The 22420-nt window shown below is 44.7% G+C and overlaps 1 protein-coding gene across 2 annotated transcripts in view; it reads right to left on the minus strand.

The window, feature by feature from the left end:
* The window catches only part of SPNS2 (SPNS lysolipid transporter 2, sphingosine-1-phosphate), a 119595-nt gene extending 97568 nt beyond the window's left edge, over positions 1 to 22027 (minus strand). For both annotated transcript variants that reach the window (XM_063297718.1, XM_063297709.1), the window contains exon 1: positions 21615 to 22027. In XM_063297718.1, the coding sequence (XP_063153788.1) occupies positions 21615 to 21954 (340 nt within the window). In that variant the 5' untranslated portion in view covers positions 21955 to 22027. The remainder of the gene's footprint in view (positions 1 to 21614) is intronic.
* Between the last annotated feature and the right edge of the window lie 393 nt (positions 22028 to 22420).

Consider the following 22420-nt stretch of genomic DNA (forward strand, 5'->3'; position numbering starts at 1 on the left):
CAAATTAAGGCCACACTGTGAAAAAAGAAATACAGACAGGAGGGGGAATTAGACAGACCTCTGTTTAAGCACAGCTCTTTCTGAGATTGGCGATGCAGCAGCAGCAGCAGCAGCAGCAGAGAGTTTTGCCTGTTAACGAGCTGTTCAGGTTTCCATGAAGTTGGGCGGGTAGAAACCATCCTTCCCCGTAATTAGTTCTCGCTTCTTGAACAGCACAAATTGGCCCCACGTGCAAAGGGCAGGAGGGAGCACTTTCCCTCGGCCCTTCTGGACCCCTGGCCGGCTTGTGCCCCAGAGGCTGAAAATGGGGCTGTGGAACATTTTGCTCAAATCAACGTGTTTTTTTTTCCTTTTCACAGCAGATCTGCAGAATCCCTGTTCACAAAGGATCCTGCAAAAAGTTCTAGAAAGTTTAGTTCAAGCCGGTACATGCAGAACTCTATCACGCGGTCCGTTTTATTTTCTGCATCAGTGAGGCAATCGGGTCTACAAAGAATGAAAATATCAGGGGCAACCTGTCATCAAAACTGCAGATTCAGATATGGGTGTCTGTTTCCCTGCCCTGTTATTCTGAGCAATCACAAGACTGTCCTTGCAGCCTTGAGGACTAGAAACTTGATTTTTCTACTTTTCCGCAGAACATGTAAAACAGACTGTCCGCCAACCATTCTTTTTATGCTGCATACCATGAATTGGGTGATATTCGCAGCCCTGCCTAGGGGAAGGTTAAACAATCTCCAGAATTTCACACAGTTGTAAGCATGCTCTTCAAGCAAAACTTTACTGTTTCTCCTTCAGCAATATTTCAGGATTCTGAAGCACAGCTTCCTAAAAGGGAAGTGAATCTATGCAACAGAGGCCCTTTTTTCCCTACTGGGGCTTAAAGGCTATTTTAAGTATGAATGATTTGGTAGCTACTGCCTTACAAAACTACCCAGCTAGTGAACTATAAGGCCAAGCAATAATTTTGTGGCAAACTCATATGCTTAATTGTCAACAGGCCAACGTCTCAAGCAACAGGGCCATGGATAAATTATAGGGCGCTCAGCGCTGCACCAGGTAGTTAGATTTGGTAATTTGCAATACAAAAACAGAGTCACACTCCATGGACAGAGAAAATGCAGAAAAAATATATTTGAGAAACTCTGGGAAATGGTGAAGTGCCAGACAATGAGAGGAGGACGGATATTGTTCCTGTCTGCAACTCAGTTGATCAGCTGATGAAGTGAGCTGCAGCTCATGGAAAGCTTATGCTTAAAAGAATTCATTAGTTGGGAAAAGTGCTACCAGATTCTTGATTTTTTTGTCCCCGTCTTGAGAAAGGGAGAGAGGAGGATTCAGGGAACTACCTCATTTAGCGACTACAATTGGGAGCAGCAACTTGGTTGTTAAGTGAAGCAGTTGCTAAGTGAAACTGCCACCGTGCTTATGAACTTACTTCAGCTTTCCTTTGCTTTATAGGCCTGCAAAGGTCATCAGTGTGAGGATTGGTTGCAAAGTTACTTTTTCATCACTGCTGTAACTGTGAACAGTCGCTATACGAGGCAGTCATTAAATGAGGACTATTTGTACAGACTACTCAGTCCAGCAAAGATCTCCAGGAAGGTACTAGAGTCAATCATAAAAGTATTGATCTGTAATGACCATGAAAACAATGCGGTAATTAAATTAACATGGATTTATCAAGAACAAGACTTGCCAGACTAACTTTATCTCATTTTTCGATCAGGTAATCTCTTTAGCAAGAGCCAGTTTTATGTAGTGGTTAAAGGTGCCAGGCTAGAAACAGGAGACCCTGAGTTTGAGTCCCACCTTAGACACAAAGCCAGCTGGGTGACCTTGGGCCAGTTCCTCTCATTCAGCCTGAGGAAGAAGAAGGCAAGGGCAATCCCCTCCTGAAATCTTGCCAAGAAAACTGCAGGGGCAAGAAACAAGACTGACTTGGCACACCCACACACCCACAATCTCTCTTTAGATTGTGTGAAAGCTGAATATATATAAAATATCTTGAATTCAGAAACTCATTTTGTAAGTTCTTCTATGGCAGTGCTTCTCAACCTTGGCCACTTTAAGATGTATGGACTTCAACTCGCAGAATTCCCAGCCATCCCAGTGGCCAAGGTTGAGAAACACGGATCTATGGCATTCTGCTTAGCAGCCTTAAATATACGCTGGATAACAAGGCAATTAAATGCAGGCATAGCTAGCTAAAATTGGTATTCAAACTTGAATACTTGAGTACTGAGTGGGTGCGAAAAGGTTCAGTCCTTAGTCTCTTTATCCTTTATTGTTTTTATTAATTACTGAAATGAAGAGATAGAGGAAATGCTGATGAAATCTGTAGGTGACATAAAACTGGACAGGATAGCTAATACTTACAAGATAGAAAGAAGATTCCAAATGACCTTAAAAGGTTAGTTAAAAGGGATAAAATAACTCTTAAATTTAATGGAGAAAAATGAAAAGTTTATGTCTTAGGGAAGAGAAGTTCAAGGCCAGATACAAGATGGAAAATTCTTGACCTGGTAAGAGATTGGAATAGTAGCTGTTTACAAACTGGATATGAGTCAAAAGCACAACATGGTGCAAAAAAGGCAAATGAAATTTCAAATTATATCAGTGGAACAACTGTTTCTAAATTAATGGAAGTGATAATTCTGTTAGACTTCCACCTTATTCCATGTTAATCAGATCCCGTCTTGAGAATCATGCCATTTGGGGGCATCACGCTTTAAAGAGGCTTCAGCCTTTCTCTGTTTCAGAGAGAGGTGGTCTTTGAAGTGAGATTGAAGGAATTGGGAATAATTAACTTTGAGAAGAGATGATTAAGGGAGGACATGATGGTACTCTTCAGTTTTCTGAAGGGATGTCATACAGAAGGAAGTCCTGTTCTTCTGGACATGAAATAACAGATTTAATTTACAGGGAAGCAGTTCATGAATGAATGCAAGAAAAAGATCTTCCTAAAAGCAACTGAACAGAGGAGCCAATAATTCTGAGTGGTAATGGGCATATTGGGGGGTTTAGGGGGAGGTTCACTTAAAAAAAAACAACTGGAGAGGATGGCACAGGGATTATACCTGGTTCGGGCCCTTTTAAATTTTTTAAAAAGGCTTTTAAGAGGCATCCATTCTGCCCCTTTTCTATGCATTCCAATGGGGATGAAGTTGGGCCAGTTTAAGAAGAAAAATGGGCATCTTTGGTCTCTACCACTTTTTAAAGAAAATCCTCTGGGCCAGGGGCATTTCTGGGAGTTGGTAAAAAAAGGTCTAGAACAAACCCCCTACCTGTTTTTACACACGTTGCATCACACATATAAAGAGGCAGAGATTTGATCATGTGGTTACAGGCACCATCTTGACTTTTTTGACTCCACCTGTGGATGCCCCAGCCCAGAACAGACTAAATGTTTTGGTTCTGCCTGACTGAGGTACTTCAGGACTACCTCCAGATACAGACACTGTTGACCATTTAATGGCAGAGCATCAGTCAGATCCACACTGTACATGTTTTAAGAACATGCATCTTAAGATGGTTTCCAGCTTGTACCTTCTGTCTCTTCAAATTTGGGGCAGGAGGGATTAACTGAGGCTGTTGTCCCAAGGACCCCTCAAAATCCTGAAGCTAGCCTTCCCCCCCACCCCACAATAATGCCATGGCTAGTCACAGCATGCACCTCTTCCTTTGCCTCTCGTTAAACATTACAACACTGCAGTTGAATCTAAAATTCTGCCTTCTAAATTACATACATTAATATCCTTTGGATGCTATCAGAGAGCATGCTGGTAATTACAGTACCCTTTTACAACCACAGCTCCTTCTCCTTCCTCCTTTTCAAAAATAGATGCATCTTTCAAAAGGCAAAGAGCTGCAAGACCAACCAATCCTATTTCCACTCTTTCTAGCCCTTCAGGTGAGTTCAGAAGATGTTTTCTGATGCCCCAGGTCATTCTGCATTGCTCTCCTTACTCAACGCCGCAAAAGGTACACCAGGAGAACACCATATTAGGATGACTCCTCACCTCCATCCATCAATCCAGAAGCCCAGGCCCTTAATGAAAAAAGGGAGGGGAATTATAACAATTCTCCATCTCACCCCAGTTAAGACCGGGTGCAATGGGGTGGCTTCATTCATGTTTTCCTACATTAAAGCAATATCTTGAACAGTAACTGAGGGCAAAATATATGGATCTTCTTCCACCCAACCAGCTTCTAGCCACATGTTGGAAATCTCCCCAGACAGAGGTAGGAGAGGGAAGCCAAATGCAGGCTTTTATAGATCTTGTCCCTGATCATCCCAGTTCCTGATTATTGGTATTATTTATTCTGCCCTTTTATGTTGCCCACCCAAGTGCTGGATAGAGGAAACTTCGTATAAGTTAGGCAAAGAAAATAGCTAGAATGTAATCTAGAAAGCAGCTGGCGGCCACCTACCGGCACCAGCAGAGTCAGAAGTTAAATTGGATGTGGTTGGAGCCCACACAGCTTCATTCTCATTCACTCTTAGTGGCTTTCTCCCTTCTACCTACTTTTTCCTAAATGCACACAACATGCCAAGCCAGAAGCAGGCAACCTTTTTGAGGTGGGGTCACATCTGGAATATTGAGAACATGTGATGGGTACGCTAAAAAAAAAATGGCTGTGGGGAGGCATGGCCAGTCACAAGGTGAACTAGCATGCACACCTTGTTCCCCACTATGCCATGGGGACTTTGTGGGGCTCAAAGGCATTTCCACTAATAAATATGATGCTATAGAGCAGTGTTTCTCAACCACGGCAACTTTAAGATGTGTGGACTTCAACTCCCAGAATTCCCCAGCCAGGGTGCTTGCTGGGGAATTCTGGGAGCTGAAGTCCACACATCTTAAAGTTGCCAAGTTTGGAAAACACTGTTACAATATAGAGGCTGGGACCCCACTTACCAACATACCAATTTTCTATATATTTCATTTAAAAGGTTTTTGTTTAATCAGATCTGGAGCGAGCAAGTTGGACAGCCAAAGCAGTATCTGAAGATACACTGATGTCTGTCAGTTCCACACTGCCCACCCTTATGCTAGGTTGTTACGTGATTGTTTCGTTTTGCCTTGGTAAATTACATGAACCCAGCCTTTGGGATTTCTAAATCAAGGCTTACGACTTAGCACATTGGGTGAACCTAGCCAATTGTGGCTTATTCAGTAAACCACAGTTTTGGATAATGTATAAATCTAACCTCTCTCCTTTTCTCGCATGTTCTGTTTGCAAATGGTAAAACCGCTGTACTGTATAGGTGAACAGGATAAAGATTTGAGGAATGTGGCTCCACTGCATCACGTCTGACCCCAAGAAAAAGGGGATGTTGTTTTTGTTTTAAAAAAAACCTAGAGGAAATAAAACAGCATTTCCACACCTACAGCTTTGCCAGCAAATCTCTCCTTCAGTCATTGGTGGGGCCAAAAAAAAGCCATGATAATGATGTGAATATTACATCTTCAAGATGTCAACACCAGCAGATGTTTATGAGAGAGATCACTGAGGAAAGTTAATCAGCAGTTTCGGCAGCTGAGAAGAACAACCTTAAGACCTGGGGCAGCCATTAAAATTCATGCCATTGCGGCAGCTTTAGCTTCCTCATCTTTATTTTCCTACTGGTGTTAAGACTAGAAATCTAGGGCTGTTGGGCCCAGCATGGCACCTAGAGCACCTTTCTGCCAGCAGACACCCTCCTTGTGTGTACCTTGTACGCACCAGGTACTCTGCTCCTTAGTGACTGTGGTTGTTGTTTACCTACAGAGAAAAATCTAATTTTTAAAAAAGTGAAGTTGTCCTGCTGCAAATGAAACCACTGGCCTCCATCCACTTTTGGGCCTCAAACATTTTCTTAGAGTGAAGAACAATGTTTGGTTTGGAAGTTACCTGGCCCAGAAAAAGTATAAAGGTAAGCTGGACTAGAAGGAAAAGCAGGTAGCAGAGGTATCCACAGGGTGTGGTCAAGAAAGTCAAAATGGCTGCCACAATGGTTCAACTGAAGCTCTGTGTTTTTTATGTGTGGCCATTGTCTTGAATTTTTTTACCACACCTTGCGGACATCCCTGGCAGATAGCACGGTGGTAAACTGGTATTTTATAATTGGTTATATCCACATGGTAGCCATTTTTTTGAATTGACAAAGCTCTTCCACACTGCCATTTTCCAGGAACATAAAGAATACTTTCTCAAATCCCAAATGTGCACGCCAGCTCCCCCATAATGGGCGACTTCTTGTTAATATTTAAGAATCTATCAGAACCTTGGTTAGAATTTAGTTCTTGCTTAATGTTTATGCTGTACGTAGGCCAATGGCAAAGACGGTGAATATTCACCAAACCCACCCAGATACTGGAATGAGTTTGGGAAGTGTACAATTTCTAATCAATTCCTGAACTTGAAAAAAGAACCATCAGAACAGTTAAAAGCCAGGAGTGGCTTTCTCCCCACCTTGGTGCCCACTATATATGTAGGGATTGGAATTCCCAGGACTTCTAGCTAGCTGATGGCTGGGAATTCTGGGGACTGCAGTTCCAAGATCACTGAAGGACTCCATATCATGGAAGACTGGCTGGGCTGGAGTTTCTGTTTCTAGGAGAAAAGATGAGTGGTTTCCACTTCACAGATTCAAAGGAAGGGAGGCAGAAAGAGAAGAGCAGAGAAGATGAACCAAGTTTATAAGTCAAATTTATAAAATTATGCATGGTGCTCTGCCTCTCTGTCTTCAGAGAAAGGGTAGAATCTGAGGTCTCAGGTTGTGACTCCCTGAAAGATGCGCAGAAGTCAGGTTGTGTCCTCCACGGTCTCCAAGAGTCATTGCCAACTGTCATTTTTAACATGACAGAATAGTTAAATATATGACTAGGGCAGGGTTCCTCAACCCTGGCAACTTTAAGACATATGGACTTCAACTCCCAGAATTTCCCAACCAGCCGAATTCTGGGAGTTGAAGTCCACACATCTTAAAGTAGCCAAGGTTGAGAAACCCTGGACTAGAGTGTAATCACATTAATTAGATTTTGTTTTAATTAGAGTGTAAATGAACTCAATTTAAAATTAGGTTTACCTGGCCCTGCCTACTGTTTTTGAGAGTTCAGCCCTCTGCATCCCATTCAAAGATCAAGGGCAACCAAAACAAAACAAAAACAAAAAACCCAAAACAGTTGCAGACTTGTGTGCAAGACCCTGGGAATCATCTAATAAAACCAGGAAATAACTCCAAGAGATTTGGAAGAAGCTTCAGCAGAAGAATGCTCACATGTACTCCCGCTGCCCTAGAGAAGTGTGCTCTACAGCAGGGGTCTCCAACCCCTGGTCCCTGGCCTGTTAGGAACCGGGCCGCACAGCAAGAGGTGAGCGGTGGGTAGGCGAGCAAATTTACAGCCTGAGTATCTACAGCTGCTCCCCATCACTCGCATTACCACCTGAGCTCTGCCTCCTGTCAGGGAAAGCAAGCCCATTGGCTGCTATCTCCAAACAGAGCGAAGAAAAAAGAATAAAAGAATAAAAGGTCAGGAAAAAGAGGAAGTGCTTGAATCATCCTGAAACCATTCCCCCCCCCCCCGGTCCATGGAAAAATTGTCTTCCATGAAACTCATCCCCGGTGCCAAAAAGGTTGGGAACCACTGCTCTACAGCTTACAGAAAGAAAGATCCAAATGTATTTGCACTAAGTGCCTTTTACAGGTAATGTGATGGAGATGGGGTCAAGTAACTCAGAAGATAAACAGGAGCAAAGACACATTTTATTCACAGTGCAGAAGTTATGCATGCTAAGCACTCCACCAGAGAGGATTAAATGATCTCTGAAAGTTGTTATATAACATTTGTTTATTGGAAAATTCTTGGCAATCCATCACTAGAAAACCTGAAAAGCATACTAGTGTGCAAAGATCCTACACAAAATTTACAAGTTGGCCTATAGTTAGTCGTAAAGGTAGATTTGTAGCACGCCTCAGTTCATTTCATTGTCAGGTTGTCTCATTCCATGTGAGGACTTTAGTTAATCTGACGTTCTCCAGATGTCATCCCATCCAATTCCCATCCTCCCTCATTGAATATTCTGGCTTGGGGGTGATGGGAGTTATGGTCAATTCCCATCCTCCCTCATTGAATATTCTGGCTTGGGGGTGATGGGAGTTATGGTCCAGCACTTCTGGAGGGCACCCGGTTACAGATGACTCGTTTAATCTTTTCCTTACATGCCTCTTTTTGCACTGATGCTACTAAGCTTACACTAAGCAAAACATGGCTTTTTCTCAGCCACACTACCATAGGGGTGTGTGTGTGTGTGTCCAATTACAAAACATTCTTACAAACTGCCATATTTCCTTCAGCAAAGGCAGTATGGTGTAGTGATCAGAGCAAGTCCACACTCCCTGTCTCATCTGATTTTTCCAGAGGATTCTTTTAAATAGAAAGATATTTTGCCTCCAGCATCCTATTTATTGGGAAGAATAAATTGGTTATTTGGGTCTTTTGGACATAAATAAAAATGATGAGGGAGAGAGAGGGAGGGAGGGAGGGAGGGAGGGAGGGAGGGAGCTCTGAGTCTCATAAAGTCCCACTGGGTTGATAGAGAGCATCTTGGGGGGCTGGTTCATCTTCTGGAAATGGGGTGTTTTGGGGACTGTCCTTGCCCACCATGGGAATCATTGTGGGAGCAGGCCCAAATACATGCTCTCAGAATTCCAAATGTGCCCCTGTAATGGTATATGGGAATGACCTTGAGGGATGAGGGGAAGAGATGCTGCCTAGGGAGCAATCAGATAAAAGGGAGAGGAGCCCACAAGTGCTTAACAGTCAGAGAAAGAAACTTAGGAAGGATCCGCCCTAACCAATCTGGTGGTAAAAAGAGATGGCGGGAGATTTGTACTTTCAGATTTGCAAGATTGATATCAGCTCTCCCAGGGAAACCAGGAAACACGACCAGATGAACTAATTCTACTTTATTGTAAGGCTACATTAACAGAATCTTGCAAGTCAGAAAGTACAAATCTCCCCCTGTCACTTTTTACCACCTGATCAGTTAGGGCGGATCCTTCCTAAGTTTCTTTCTCTGACTGTTAAGCAGTTGCAGGCGATGTCCTCTCTTATTCTGATCGTTCCCTAGGCAGCATCTCTTCCCCTCGTCCCTCAAGGTCATTCCCACATACCATGATATCCCCTCACTGAAAAGGAGTCCCAAGATCCAGATTAATGATAGACTGGGACTCAAATCCTCACCAAGCCATGAAAACTACTTGGTGTAACTGCAGCTAGACTCTATTTCTCAGTATAACCTATCTTACAAGCCTGTTGCAAGGATAAAACAGGGGTGGGCTGGGGCTGGGTGGGAGAACCAGATATGCCACATCAAACTCCTGAAAAAAGGCAGCTAATCTTAACAACCAACCAAATACATTTGTTGCTGTATCGCCTATGGGTGAAAACCTTGCGCTTTTGATCAAGAAGATGGGTCACTGGGGAAATGTTAAGCCCTCCCTTTCCCCTGCCAGCTATTCTGTTCAAATCCAGACCCCAGTTTTATAACTGTATTCAAGTGAAAACAACAAATGTTCACAAAAGAAAGAAATGCTGGGAAGATCTGTTATTCTGAGTCCCAAATCAAGAGCAGTTACCTGCTCATGCAGATCATCCAAACATCTTCCCACCCTGAGATCCAGATAGCACATTTTTAAGGCAATCTAAAGAATCAGCAAAAAAACCAGAATAATTATTATTTTCGGTTCTCCATTGCATCTATGCAGTCAAGAATTTTAAAAGCAATACAATAAAATTTACAGGCTTCACACTGCTGCATTTTGGTGCCAGCTAAATAAATCAAGAATTATAACAGGCACAAGGGGATACAGCTTTGCCCAGTTATTTGTTACAAGGCTTATCTCAATCAATGGGGAAAACTCAGCATGGGCAAACAGCTTTGCTCCAATAGGCTGATTTAGCAAATCTTCCTACATGAATTTACAGCAGATACAGGGATCCATCAGTAGAATCTGCTCTTCTATGTGCTAGCGCAGCTCACATTTAGCAATGTAGTTTTGATCTTAACCACAGATATATTCTATTTTTTCTTAATAACCTTTAAAAACAAGAGCTTTTTTTTTAAAGCAAAAACATTTGGTCTCAGGGTGGAGAAGCAAATGTAGTAATATGCCTTTTTTCCAAACAGAGGGACAGCATTCTCTGCCTTGCAGAAATAGTAAAAAGGCAATTTTGCCACTAACTCAGGAAAGAAAAATCTCAAGAGTCTGTTTTCTGCTGAAGTTCAGAGTCCACAAAGATAAGGTAATATATAATCTGTGACATAAACCCAACAATACCTAGACAAAATCTTACAGCTCTCTCTTCAAGAATCTGTGTCCTCTACCAGCAGATTCATTCCATTCTTTTCCCCTACCTGCCACATCCCTAGTTTTTCATTTTTCCCTCCAACATGCTCACTTCCCTTGAGGGCTCCCCACCCCCTTAAAAATACTATTATATTCCTGCAGAATCTGGGATTTCTCCCCCTCTCGTTTCACAATGCCCCCATTCTGGCTACAGTACAATGGATTTGCTAACACCGGGCATGGTACCATTCCACAGTGAGGCCTCTGCAGCGGGCCAAGAGAACAAACCAGGGAGATGTTTAGGAGGATCATCTGGATTCAGAAGAAACACTGCTCAGATAACTAGCTGCCTGAATATAATATTGCTGAGATCAATGCATTGCACCAAGCCATGGTTTATACCCAACCAGCCACTGTGCTTTGTAAACCATGGATCATGGTTTCATGTGTTGTACAAAGCCAGCCATTGGTAGCTTATTTAATCATAAACAATGATGCAGAAATCCAACCACTAATTCCAGAGAGAAAACCACTAATTTAGGGGAGATGGTTTCATTTTCTGGCATTTGCCTCCTGTTTTATCAACCCATCTGCCTTTCGAAAATGCCTTCTTCAAATGCAGTCTGTGCTGGTTCAGACAACTATTCACCATTATTTGGCTCCCTCCAAAGAGACACCAGGGATGGATTCACACAACAGATTCATCCCTAAACTCAGATTTAATAAGAATACAATTGCTGTGATTGCATAACATGTACACTGTGGCTTAGTGTAATAACCTTGCTCACTAAACATACTAAGGGCTGGGTTCCCACAACACAATGTACCACAGATGACTCGGCCCCATTTTCACCTAGTCTAATATGCTGTGTGAACCCAGTTTTGCAGTTAAATCTCCGAAGTCAACACCTGGCATCTCTTGCCCACACATTTCAAGGTAGCATCAAGCAGAGAGAAATCCAGCATGTTTTCCTACCATCCTCCTTCAGTGTAATTAAAGAGAATTTGCTTTACAAATTATTTCAGAGAAGAGAATTTGGGGGAATTTGCACTTATTTAATTATAAGATGGCCAAGGGCAGGATGTGAATGTTTTATATTTTATTCCCAGGCTTCCGTTCAATTCCAAGAAGGCTTTTTCAATCCTGCCCTTACTTTTCCCATTACGGAAGATACCTGCCCTCCAGAAATTCATTAATTTAATGAAATTTATTCAGGGCTGCCTGCCTCCCAAATGACTCTAGGGGGCTTACAACTAAAAACAAATTTCTCCAGGAAATTTCTCCTGCTGCCGGAGAAATAAAATCAGCTGCTCCATTTCTTGGCCCCAAAATCGGAGGAAGTTTTCCCAAAGGCTATCTGCAGCTCAGCTCTATTTCAAACATTAGAGATTTTTGGTCTCTGCTTCAAAAGAACGAAAACCCTTTCGGCATTCACAGGGGAGGAAGACTGAGTGATAGATCAGGACCTCACATAGACTAGAGCAAGCCAGCACACCAACAAGTGCTCTGAGTAGGTGACTAAGACCTGGCTGGGCTTCCTGGTCCCAGACAAGAATGGGTGACTTTCAAGTGACTTCTCCATAGGAACAATAACATAAAGTGAGGATTTAAATACGCTGTTTTGGAAATGGGAAACTGGAAGCAGGAAGAATGTAGAGATCTGCAAAGGAGGTATGAGGAGTGAGTCAGAGGTACTGAGGCATCGCCAAACAGCATTCCGGAGGTGCCAAAGAGCAATGTGCCTTCTCCCCGGAAGTATTATGTGCAAGAAGGGAAGCACACAATGCCAGCAGGTACCTGTGGAATGTTGCTTTGCAAATTTCTCAGCAATTCTGTCACCGGAGTCCTTTCCTCGCCGGGATGACAATGCCTGGGCTCATATCCTCTGTGCCTCCCTTCCTAGCAGTGAAGACAGCCAAGTCAGGTATTGCCAACAGTTTCCACGTGACCAAGTTCCCATCACTGCGACTCTGCGTATCTGTGTAATTTCATTCCAGAAATGGATGCAGGCTGCACACATATAATCCAGGTGAATACAGATACATTATTCCATCATGGCTTGCTGAAATTCAGGTAAAAAGTAAAATCTAAGCAATTAGATTTTACAAACAATCAATTGAGAGGCCAAGGTGCAGTATTCTGGGTTCATTCTGCAAGATTTCTGGATTGGCTGGGAATGATTATTGCAATCAGTATAAACCAGAACAGAAGGACCAGAGGTGTAGTTTGGCCTATGTGTTATCAGTTCATAATATTTGGCTTACATATTGTCAGTCCATAATCAAACAATAAGGATTCTAGTCCTCATGGAGGCAGACCACTTGGAGAAACCCCCGGATATATGTGTCAGGAAAGGAAACATGCACACTTAGGGAACATAAATACTCATTCAGAAATTCCCTTCTCAGTGATAGCTTCCAGTGATGTTTTCATTATATGATTTTATTACTGTTGTGACTTGTTTTATAATTTTATTGTCTTGCTTGTGTCTTTGTAAGCCGCCCAGCATGTCATGAATGGAGTAGCATCAAAATGAAATAAAATAATGCACTCTGGTGTGTTCTCACTCATGTTGAATGTGTGGCATTTGTTTCCTTTGTTCTGGGCATACTTTCCTCCAAGGAGTGCTGGGCAGCACAAACCCCTCATGCCAGCCCAAATATTCCATGTTAACCTAACCACCACTTTGTGAGGTAGGCTAGGCTAAGAAATGCCGATTGGTCCAAACTCCTAATGTACTTCCTGGCCAACTGGAGATTTGAAATTTTGAAACTCTCTCTAGCCCTCCTAACTACTGTGCTAGGTGGACCTAAAACGAGTCTTGAGATGTGAGCTCCATGCTCAGCTTAGGAGCCTCCCAAAGGAGTGAATAATCTGCTTTGCGCAACAAGCTAAGGCGTATTTTGACCGTCTGCTGCAAACTCAGCCATAGTTTATTTTATTAATTAGTTCGTGGCTATAAACCTCACAGCAGTTGACAATAACGTTTATTTATTTTATTTAATATTTTAAGCCGCAGTACGTTGTGAAACTCCAACCAATGATAGCTGAAACTTGCTTAAGCCAAACGTATCCCTGGGAACTCAGTCAATAATTATGTCCACGCAGCATTCTAACCCTAAATTGCTGCTCTCCAAGGATAACACACCTGATGACACCACTAACCACAACTAGCCATGGTTTCTGGTTGCCTGCCATGTTGGTCAGTACACAGAAAACACTGTCGTGGCTTTGTTCTTTGCAAGTTTTAGGAGATAAAACATTCAAAACTCACAAGAGGCCGATCAGAGCACATAGAGTGGGGTTCTCCGAGTCCCCCTCCGACTCCTTGAACTGTTTTGCCCACCACACATACTGGGAAGGGGATAAAACCGGAGCTGGGAGCAGCAGAGACCCTGGTGCTGGACATGCCTGGGTTTTGTCTCCATGTCCAGAAAACAGAAGCAGGAATCTTAGGCTAATTTCCCCCTTCAGGGTTTGGATAACACGATCCAAGTAAATAAACTACCACAAGGCATGGATAGGGCACTCCTTAACTTCAGGTCACAGTTTAAGTTATTTAGTAATTGGATGGGAGACCACCAGAAAATCCCAATACCATAGGCTAGACTGAGAAGTTGAAAAAAATCTGAAAGAGAATGGCAAGGAGCTTCTGTACTGTTGCCAAGACAACCACAAGGAATTGTTCCTGTAGTCACTAAGAGTGAACCCTTATTTGAGGGAGTCTACTTTTTTTCATCCATGATCCAACTCACATGTTACACTAGCCTAAGGCTCTTGTGGCTGAGCATGTTGAATGAGCCAGGTCAATATTAATTTTAGACAAAAATGCCAAATATGGATGGTTAACATTTCGTGTCATCACAGCTAAGTATTGTTCTACAGTTTGTACAGTATACCGCAGTATCTCTTCTAATCTTTCTTAGATTTTTTTAGAATTCTAAGTGTTTTTCCTTTCATTCTATTGGATGTGAATCTTCTGTTTCATCTGCTGGTCTATGACCAAATAAAAATTGATTTGATTTGATTAACATTTTGTATCTCTCCTTAAGATTACGTGTGTGTGTGTGTGTGTGTGTGTGTATGTATATATTTATTGACTCAATTTATATAGCTGCCCATCTCACTTTTACATGACTCTAGGTGGCTTACAATAAAACAAATAAAAACACAAAATACATAATATAAAACAAAAATAAAAACACATAGCAGCTGGCTATCTATCATCCCTACAACCAGGAGATGCGCTCTCCATATATATAAATATCTCCTTGCTTATTTCTGTTTTTTTTTTTAAGTGTGTGTGGGAGGGTTATGTTTTGATTTGGTGTGATATGTCCCTTAATAAGTGGTTTTCTTTATTTTGTTTTACTAAGGTCCTCCTTGTTCTGTTAAAAAGAAAAAAAAAATCCAACCCCCCACTTTCTACTGCTTGAATAGAACAAACTCAGGGGGAGTTTTAAAATCTGACGTTCCCAAGGGAACTCAAAGTTCAAAATATTTACTCCTGGGTATCAGGAAATGAGTCCACAGATACCAGGTCATCTCACCAGGCCAGTTCAGTCGGTGACTGATTCTTGGGCCAAGAGAGACAGGGACCAAGGCAGAAGCCACACCTCAGTTCTGACACATGCTGGATTGGCGGCCTTGCATATGTACCAACCTCTGGCTCCATTTCCTCCTCCGCAACTGGGCCTGTGCCTACTTTCCTGAGCGCCTGCATTATTCATGAGCAAAATATGCTTTGAAGGTGAGTGTGCTAATTGCCACCTGTCCTGAGATAAAAACCGGATTTTTCACCTGGTGACCTGATTCTCGCGCACACACTCAGGTGAGCAGAGACACACACACAGACACACACACACACACGTTGCTGACACTCGTCTGGAGCTGCCTGTTGCTTCACCAAAATGCTGAATCACTGATTCCAAAATAGAGTGAGCCGGGATGTGGGCTGGGGTGGGGGCACACTTTTGTATAAATATAGCACAGCCTCAGTAATTAAACCTGGCTAATTTTTTCATTACCTTGGGCTGCTGCATTTCCATTTACAACATGAGCAACACAGGATATGCACACACATTATACTTCAATTACCTTGGTGACTCTGTCACATGCCACATTAAGTTTAAGATTCTAGCCCTCATTCTTTGGTTACACACACCGCCATCATTGTGATTAAGTGAAGCCCCAAGGTCTGAGTGCCAAACTAGGGAATACACCACAGCTAAATCCAATGAGCAGTAGCTGAAAGAACTGGATGCATTTAGCCCAGCATTTCTCAAGCTTGGCTGGCTGGGGAATTCTGGGATTTGAAGTCCACACATCTCCAAGCTGCCAAGCTTGAGAAACACTGATTTAGCCTGATGAAGAAGTTCAGCAGAGCTAGGAGAATAGCCCTCAAATAAACAAAGGATTGTTGCAAAACAACAACAACAACAACAACCCAGAGCAGACTTATTGTTTTCTCCAGATGACAGGATTAGAATCAGCAGGTGGAAACTGCAGAGTAACCATTACAGCTAAATATTAGGAGACAGGTTATAATGCAAAGGAGCTATTCAACAGGAGAACAGCTTCTCTTTGAAGGGGATAAGCACTCCTTCAAATCAGGCAGGGATGGAAATGGAAAGCAGCAAAGATGTTAGAGCTCTTTTCTCTACTGTAGATTCTGAATTAAATAAGGAGTTTGGACCAGACGGCCTCACTACTTGCTCTAACTCTATAGCTGCATTCCCACAGCACACTTAAGCAAGAGGCTGAACTTAGCCCTTTCTGAGTCTGCACCATACACTGAGCTGAAAAGTGGGCTGGGTCCACACCACCTTCCATGCCACAAAAAGGGCAGCACACTGTTAATACCAAGCTCATCTAGGTCTTTACCAAGTGAAATCTGTTGTGTGAGCACAGTCTCTGATTTTACTGCTAAGCTCACAAGTTTTGCTAAAGCCGCCTGCTTAACCATGATTTCCTGAATAAGCCTTACTTGGCTTGTTCTCACATCAGAGAAAGCAAAAACCAAACTAAACACATCATGCCTTAGCCTGGTGTATGAACTCAGTAACCGCAACGGAGTATCTTTTCATATTAAAAATCAAAAGCTGAGTTAAAGAAGGGACTGTTTAGAACACGTGACAACCAAAGAATGGTCACTTTCCAAGAAACTGCCTAATATTGGCCAAAATCTGTTTACAAAGGCGTTTCCTGGTCACTGTCTTTTTCCAGCAATTGCCATCTTAACCAGCTCCTGGCTCCCCTTCCTTAAGAATGAGGTTTTCTAATACGTAAGCAGATTTCTCCCAAAGATAAGAATAAAAATATAAAAAACCCCATGCGTGTTACCTTCCTTTCTTTCCTATGGGCAACATTTAAAAACTTTTATTTCCCTTCAGCACACACACACATAACAATAGGAAGCCTTGTTGGATGTATATATTGCTGAATTAGCACAAGGGATATTGTTATTAAGATGACACCTTCCAGATAACCCCAAATCCTACCTACTCCACCTGGTTTTCCACTACAGCTGACCTGCTTTGGGGAAATCCACAGCCAGGACAAAAAGGAATCAGCCCTTTCCTATTTATTCATAGAAGTTATCAATCACCTTAATCTAGATTAGTGTTTCTCAAGCTTGGCAACTTGAAGATGTGTGGACTTCAACTCCCAGAATTCCCCAGCCAGCCATGCTGGCTGGGGAATTCTGGGAGTTGAAGTCCACACATCTTCAAGTTGCTAAGTTTGAGAAACATTGATGTAGATGGATTTTACACTGTGTACAAGTATGTTACAATAGAACAGCAATGCAGGGCAATAATAATAACAACAATAATGCAACCAGCAATAATAAAAGCATTCTGGTGCCGATTATTCTAGAAATCAGGCTCAACAGCTTTCCAGAAGCGCTGTAAAGGTGGAGGCCACCCATACCGGAAGAGGAGGGCAGATATACAGAGGAGAAGACCCCCCCCCCGAGAATGGCTGCCGTTCATCTCCCTCCCACTGCACCTCATGTTAGGAGGGACCTTCAGCAGAAGACCTCGAAGGTCCCTTCCAACCCTATGATTCTATGATTCTCTGCCCATCCAGTTGGGTAGAAAGATTCTCTCTAGGAAAGCTGATCTCTTAGATCAGGATTTCTCAGCCAGGGTTCCATGGAACCCTTGGGTTCTGCAAGAGTTCACTAGAGGTTCCCTGGAAGATCATGATTTATTAAAAAATTATTTCAAATTCGGGCAACTTCACATTGAAGAGGCAAGTTTCATTCTTTATCTTTAGTTTAAGAACACTGTTAGTGCATATATACAGGCCTACCCGTGAAACGGATATAATGATTTTGTAACTTCCTGCCTATATTTGAGCCTGAATGTGCAGGGGTTCCCCGAGGCCTGAAAAATATTTCAAGGGTTCCTCCAGGGTCAACAGCCTTAGAAAGGCTGTCTTAGATCCTGAGATCAAGAGCCATACAGGGCTTTATAGGCGATAACCATGCGGCTTCTGCAGCGGTGGTATAACATAACAGTAATGAGGTTGACTAGTAAGCACGCAGGCCTCTGCATTTTGTCCCAGCTGAAGTTTCAAGAGGTTTTCAAGGGCAGTATCCTGTAAAGCAAATGACAATAATCCATACAAGGGGTGATAAGGGCATGAGTAATCATCCTTAGGCCATCCTGTTCCAAGCAAGGCCACAACTGGCACACCAGACGGAGCTGGTCCAAGGTCCACCTGGCCACCTGCACTTCCAACGAGAACTGTGGATCCAGAGGACTCAAGGACTACAGGCCTGCTCTCTTCAGGGCAGCACAATTCTGACAAAGAGTCATAGTTGGTGGTGTCCTAGAATAAGTAGGCTTCTGAATTAAAGCTACTCTGTCTTGGCTGGGTTGAGTCTGAGCCTGTTTATTCTAATCCAGAGTCCGACAGCATCTCAATTTGGCCCAGCATAGAGATGTAAAACTGGCTGTCATCATCATATTGATGACACGTCAGTCCAAACTGATGGGCAACCTTTTCCCAATGGCTTCATATAGATCTTAAACAGGGTTTTATATTTTCTAAATCAGTGTTTCTCAACCTTGGCAACTTTAAGATGTGTGGACTTCAACTCCCAGAATTCCGCAGTCAGGCATGCTAGCTGGGGAATTCTGGGAGTTGAAGTCCACATGTCTTAAAGTTGCCAAGATTGAGAAACATTGTTCGAAACACCGATATTAGGAGTTCACTATTTTCAAAGCTGGAAGATCCTTCCAGCCTCACAGCAAGCCACTACTGTGTCTAAGCCCCCTTGAAAGCCATCAAAAGGAGTGAGAGAGCAAGCCATCACCCTGTATCTTGCAAGTTGACAGCAACCTTCTCTATCCTACCACTTTCCAAGCCTACTGGGACTTTAGCTAGGAATTCTGGGAGTTGCAGTGCCTGGTGGGGGGTTGCTGCTCTAGGAATTACCTGCCTCTGTTCCCAATTCTAGATGTTCACAGTGGATTTACTACCTGTGCTAACTTGTGGCATCATTTATTGGGTGTGTATGAATCCAGCTATTGTGATTTGGAAATTATGGTTATGGCAATATAAGGTAATGTGAATACAGTTACAGTACTGACTTAGTGCAAGACATGAACAGAGGCTTTAAGTTTAGATAAGTGCTATACAAACATTAATTTTATTTATTTATTTAATTTTATATCTATTTATTATTCAAATTTTATTACCCAGCCTTTATTATTTTTATAAATAACTCAAGGCGGCGAACATACCAAATACTCCTTCCTCCTCCTATTTTAGAGACAGTACACTGCAGTGCAGCTTTTCTCAACCTATAGTCCTTCAAATATGTCAGACTACAAACCCCATCATCCTCAACCAGCATGGCAACAGACATGGGAAGCCCAGATTCCCATCCCTTTGGGAACCGCCTTTGGGAAATGGCCACACCTAACTCTAGACCACCTCACGTGGTTGTTTGAATGATAAAGAGTCATTCTGAAGGACTCAGTGAAAACCTGGAATGCAGATACATCCAAATTCACAGGCAAACTCACAGAGCATGTCCTTTCCTTCCTAACTCCGCCTTACCACATTCCTGTAAGGCAGGAAAATAAGATTTCTTTTTCTGACCACTAGAACAAAGAAAAAAGGCCTACACTTCGCTCAGGAATGGATTTGGTCTACCGACTGCACTAAGCGAATATATCAAGCCTTTCTGTCTCTTGAAAGAACACATTTCCCAAGGTGTTCAGCCTATCAAGGGAAAACTCATTCATACACCCACAGAGAGAGCTCTGATTCTCCCAACAAGCCCCTCTTCAACATATCAGATGGGGTCTGCAGTAGCCCTTTTCCCAACAAATTTGTTAGTTGGAATAGGTGCCAGCAGACTCCTGATTCTTTGCCATCAAAAGTCAGGTCTCCCCCTGCAATCCCTTCAACACAGTTTTCTTTCTAAGCCAACACCCCTCTCCTCAAAGCAAACCATCCCCTATTTTCTAACCTCAAAGGGAAACCTTTCCTATCCCATAGCATTGACAAGTGGGAAGGGGTTCCAAAGATCACCTAGTCCAACCCTCTGCAATGTGCAGGAAAAGCAACTAAATGATGCAGTCTCCCTTTAAACACCTTCTGAGATAAAGCACCCCAATCTCCATAGGTGGACCGTTCCAGCACGTGCAGCTAAGAGGCTGCTTAAAGCACATGCCTTTTCCTCTTCAAATAAATCCATAGTGGGAAGTGGTGAATATATGATGTTCTGTTTACGTTGGCTGCACACCGCAATATTGCCAATTCACTTGAATTCCTACCACTCCATTTTCAAAGCAGCCCACATCTGCCTTGCAACAGCTTTACTTGTCATGGATGGAGCGTTCAGATAAGTCCTTTAGATTCCCCTCTGTCAGCACACCAAGGCAGAGACATGCACAGACACACTTTAAGGGACAAACAGACAAACACCCAGAAGTACTTCAAATGGTAGGGAACCATCTCCCCCCCCATACAAATCCCAATTATTGGAAAACTAAAGGGGAGGGACAATTAAAGACCGTATGGAAGACAATGGTGCAAATCTCCTTTTGCAGGCTGAGGAGGACTGTGGGGGGTGGGGGCAGGTGTTCTTTGCCCAAGCAATGTGATTCATCCATCGCAAACTGGGAAAGAAACAGAGCAGGGTTATCTAGGATGGGCATCTTTCAGAGCTGAATAGAAGCCCTTTTAAGAGAAAGAATATGTATTTTCTCCATGCAAATATATATACACACACACACACTCTTTCTTTCTTTCTTTCTCTCTTTGTGGCAATGAAAGAAGGAAAGATTTGCCAGCTAAATCCCGAAGGTCCTACCCACATCACCCTGAAGCCTGTCAATCCTTTTATTTCTCCGGTTTTAAGAGAAGTGGAGACCAGCGGTGCCAGTACCTGTCCCCTTCTGCCAAAGGAAACCCCCCCCCCCACTCCCCGATCATTTCTGCTCCGACTTTCCCCGTGCCAAACTGCTAAGCAGGATTTCTTCCTTTTGTATCCAGCGCAAGGCAGAGTTGCCTCTTGGCGGCAGCGGAGCCGGGGCAGAACATCCTGCGGCAGCGAGACCGAGCGAGCGCGCAGATAAAAGCCGGGCAAAGTGCTCGCTGGGGAGAGCGAGGAACGTAGCGAGCAGGGCGGAAAAGGCAACTGGGCGAGAGAAAGAGGGACAAGAGAGAAAGGCGAGCCGATGACACGGGGGAGGGGGTGGGAGGGAGGGAGGGAGGGAGGGAGGGAGGGAGGGGAAAATGAAAGGAAGGAAAAGGGGAAAATTGGAAGAGGAAAAACCGAGCCGGGAGCCGGGAGCCGGGAGCCGGGAGCGGGGGGGGGGGGAGTGGGGCGGGGGAAGGACGGAGGGCAGCAAGAGAAAAGGAAGCGTTCAAACGGAGGAAGGCAGCACTGATCGATTAAAACACCCCACCGCCGTTCTGCCTACAGGGCATTCCAGGCGGAAATGGGGAAGGAAGCGGGGGAAAGAAGAGAAAGGAGAGGAACAGGGGGCGGGGGGGGGGCGGCAAGCAGGTATGCAGCAGAGACGCGCGGATCCAGAAGCCCGGGAGGGGCGGGGAGGGGAAGCCGAGGCTCGAGAGGCAAGGGCGGCTGGCCGGAGAAGGAGGAGGGCGAAGAGACGGCGCGAGGGGAGAAAAGGAGCAGGCGACAGAGCCGCCCGCCGAGGGAGAGAAAGAGCAGAGAACGGAGGAGGAAACCGGGACCCCTCTGCAGCCTCCGACGGGCCAGGCACGGGCGCCGGCAGACGGTCTCACCTGCCACGGTGTACCTGTCCAGGTAGTTGAGCACGTTGCCCACGCTGAGGATGGCGGCGGCGGCTACGCGGGCTCTGCCAAGGCTGGGAGCCGCGGCGGGCGCCGCCTGGCAGCCCCGCTCGGCGTTGGCGGCGATCTTGGCCCCGCCGGGCGCGGGGAGCGCTCCGGAGAGTGTCTGCACCTCGCCGCTCCGTCCGCAACAGCCCCGATCTCCGCCGCTGCCGCCGCCGCCGTCATCCTCCTCCTCGTCGTCGTCGCCGGCGGCCGCCGAGACCCGAAGGCGTCCGCCGCAGCCGGGGGGGCCGCTGCCCGACGAGCCGTCGCTCTCCAGGCACATCATGAGCCGCGGCGCTGAAGGAGACGCACCTGCTGCCCGGCCGCCGGATCAGCGCCGCATCTTGGCCGCCTCGTTCGCCGGCTCGCCCGCCCCGCGCTCCGCCTGGTTGGCTGCGCCGCCCGCCGCGCCCCGCCCCTGCGCTCCGAAGGCTGCCCCGCGAGCGCGAGCCGAGCGGCTCGAGGGCGCCCGTGGAGATGCCGGCGGTGGCGCGCCGCCTTCGGGCCGGGCTCCGAGACGCGATCCGGGGAAGGGACGGGGGCGGGGGCGGACCGCGCCGGACTGAATCCCAGGGAACGAAACGGTGGGCTGGCGGCGAGCTGGAGGTCCCTTCCAGCTCAGATGATTGGTCGGTTTGGTCGATATCCCGCCTTCCATCGAGGGGTCTGGAAAGGCTTACCACCATCGTGAAACCCGAATTATCTGAGTAAATGCGCGGGGAAGGGGAGTGGGAAGGAACTCGTACTTGTTA

The sequence above is a fragment of the Candoia aspera genome, chromosome 1, assembly GCF_035149785.1.
Source record: "Candoia aspera isolate rCanAsp1 chromosome 1, rCanAsp1.hap2, whole genome shotgun sequence".
Taxonomy (NCBI): Eukaryota; Metazoa; Chordata; class Lepidosauria; order Squamata; family Boidae; genus Candoia; species Candoia aspera.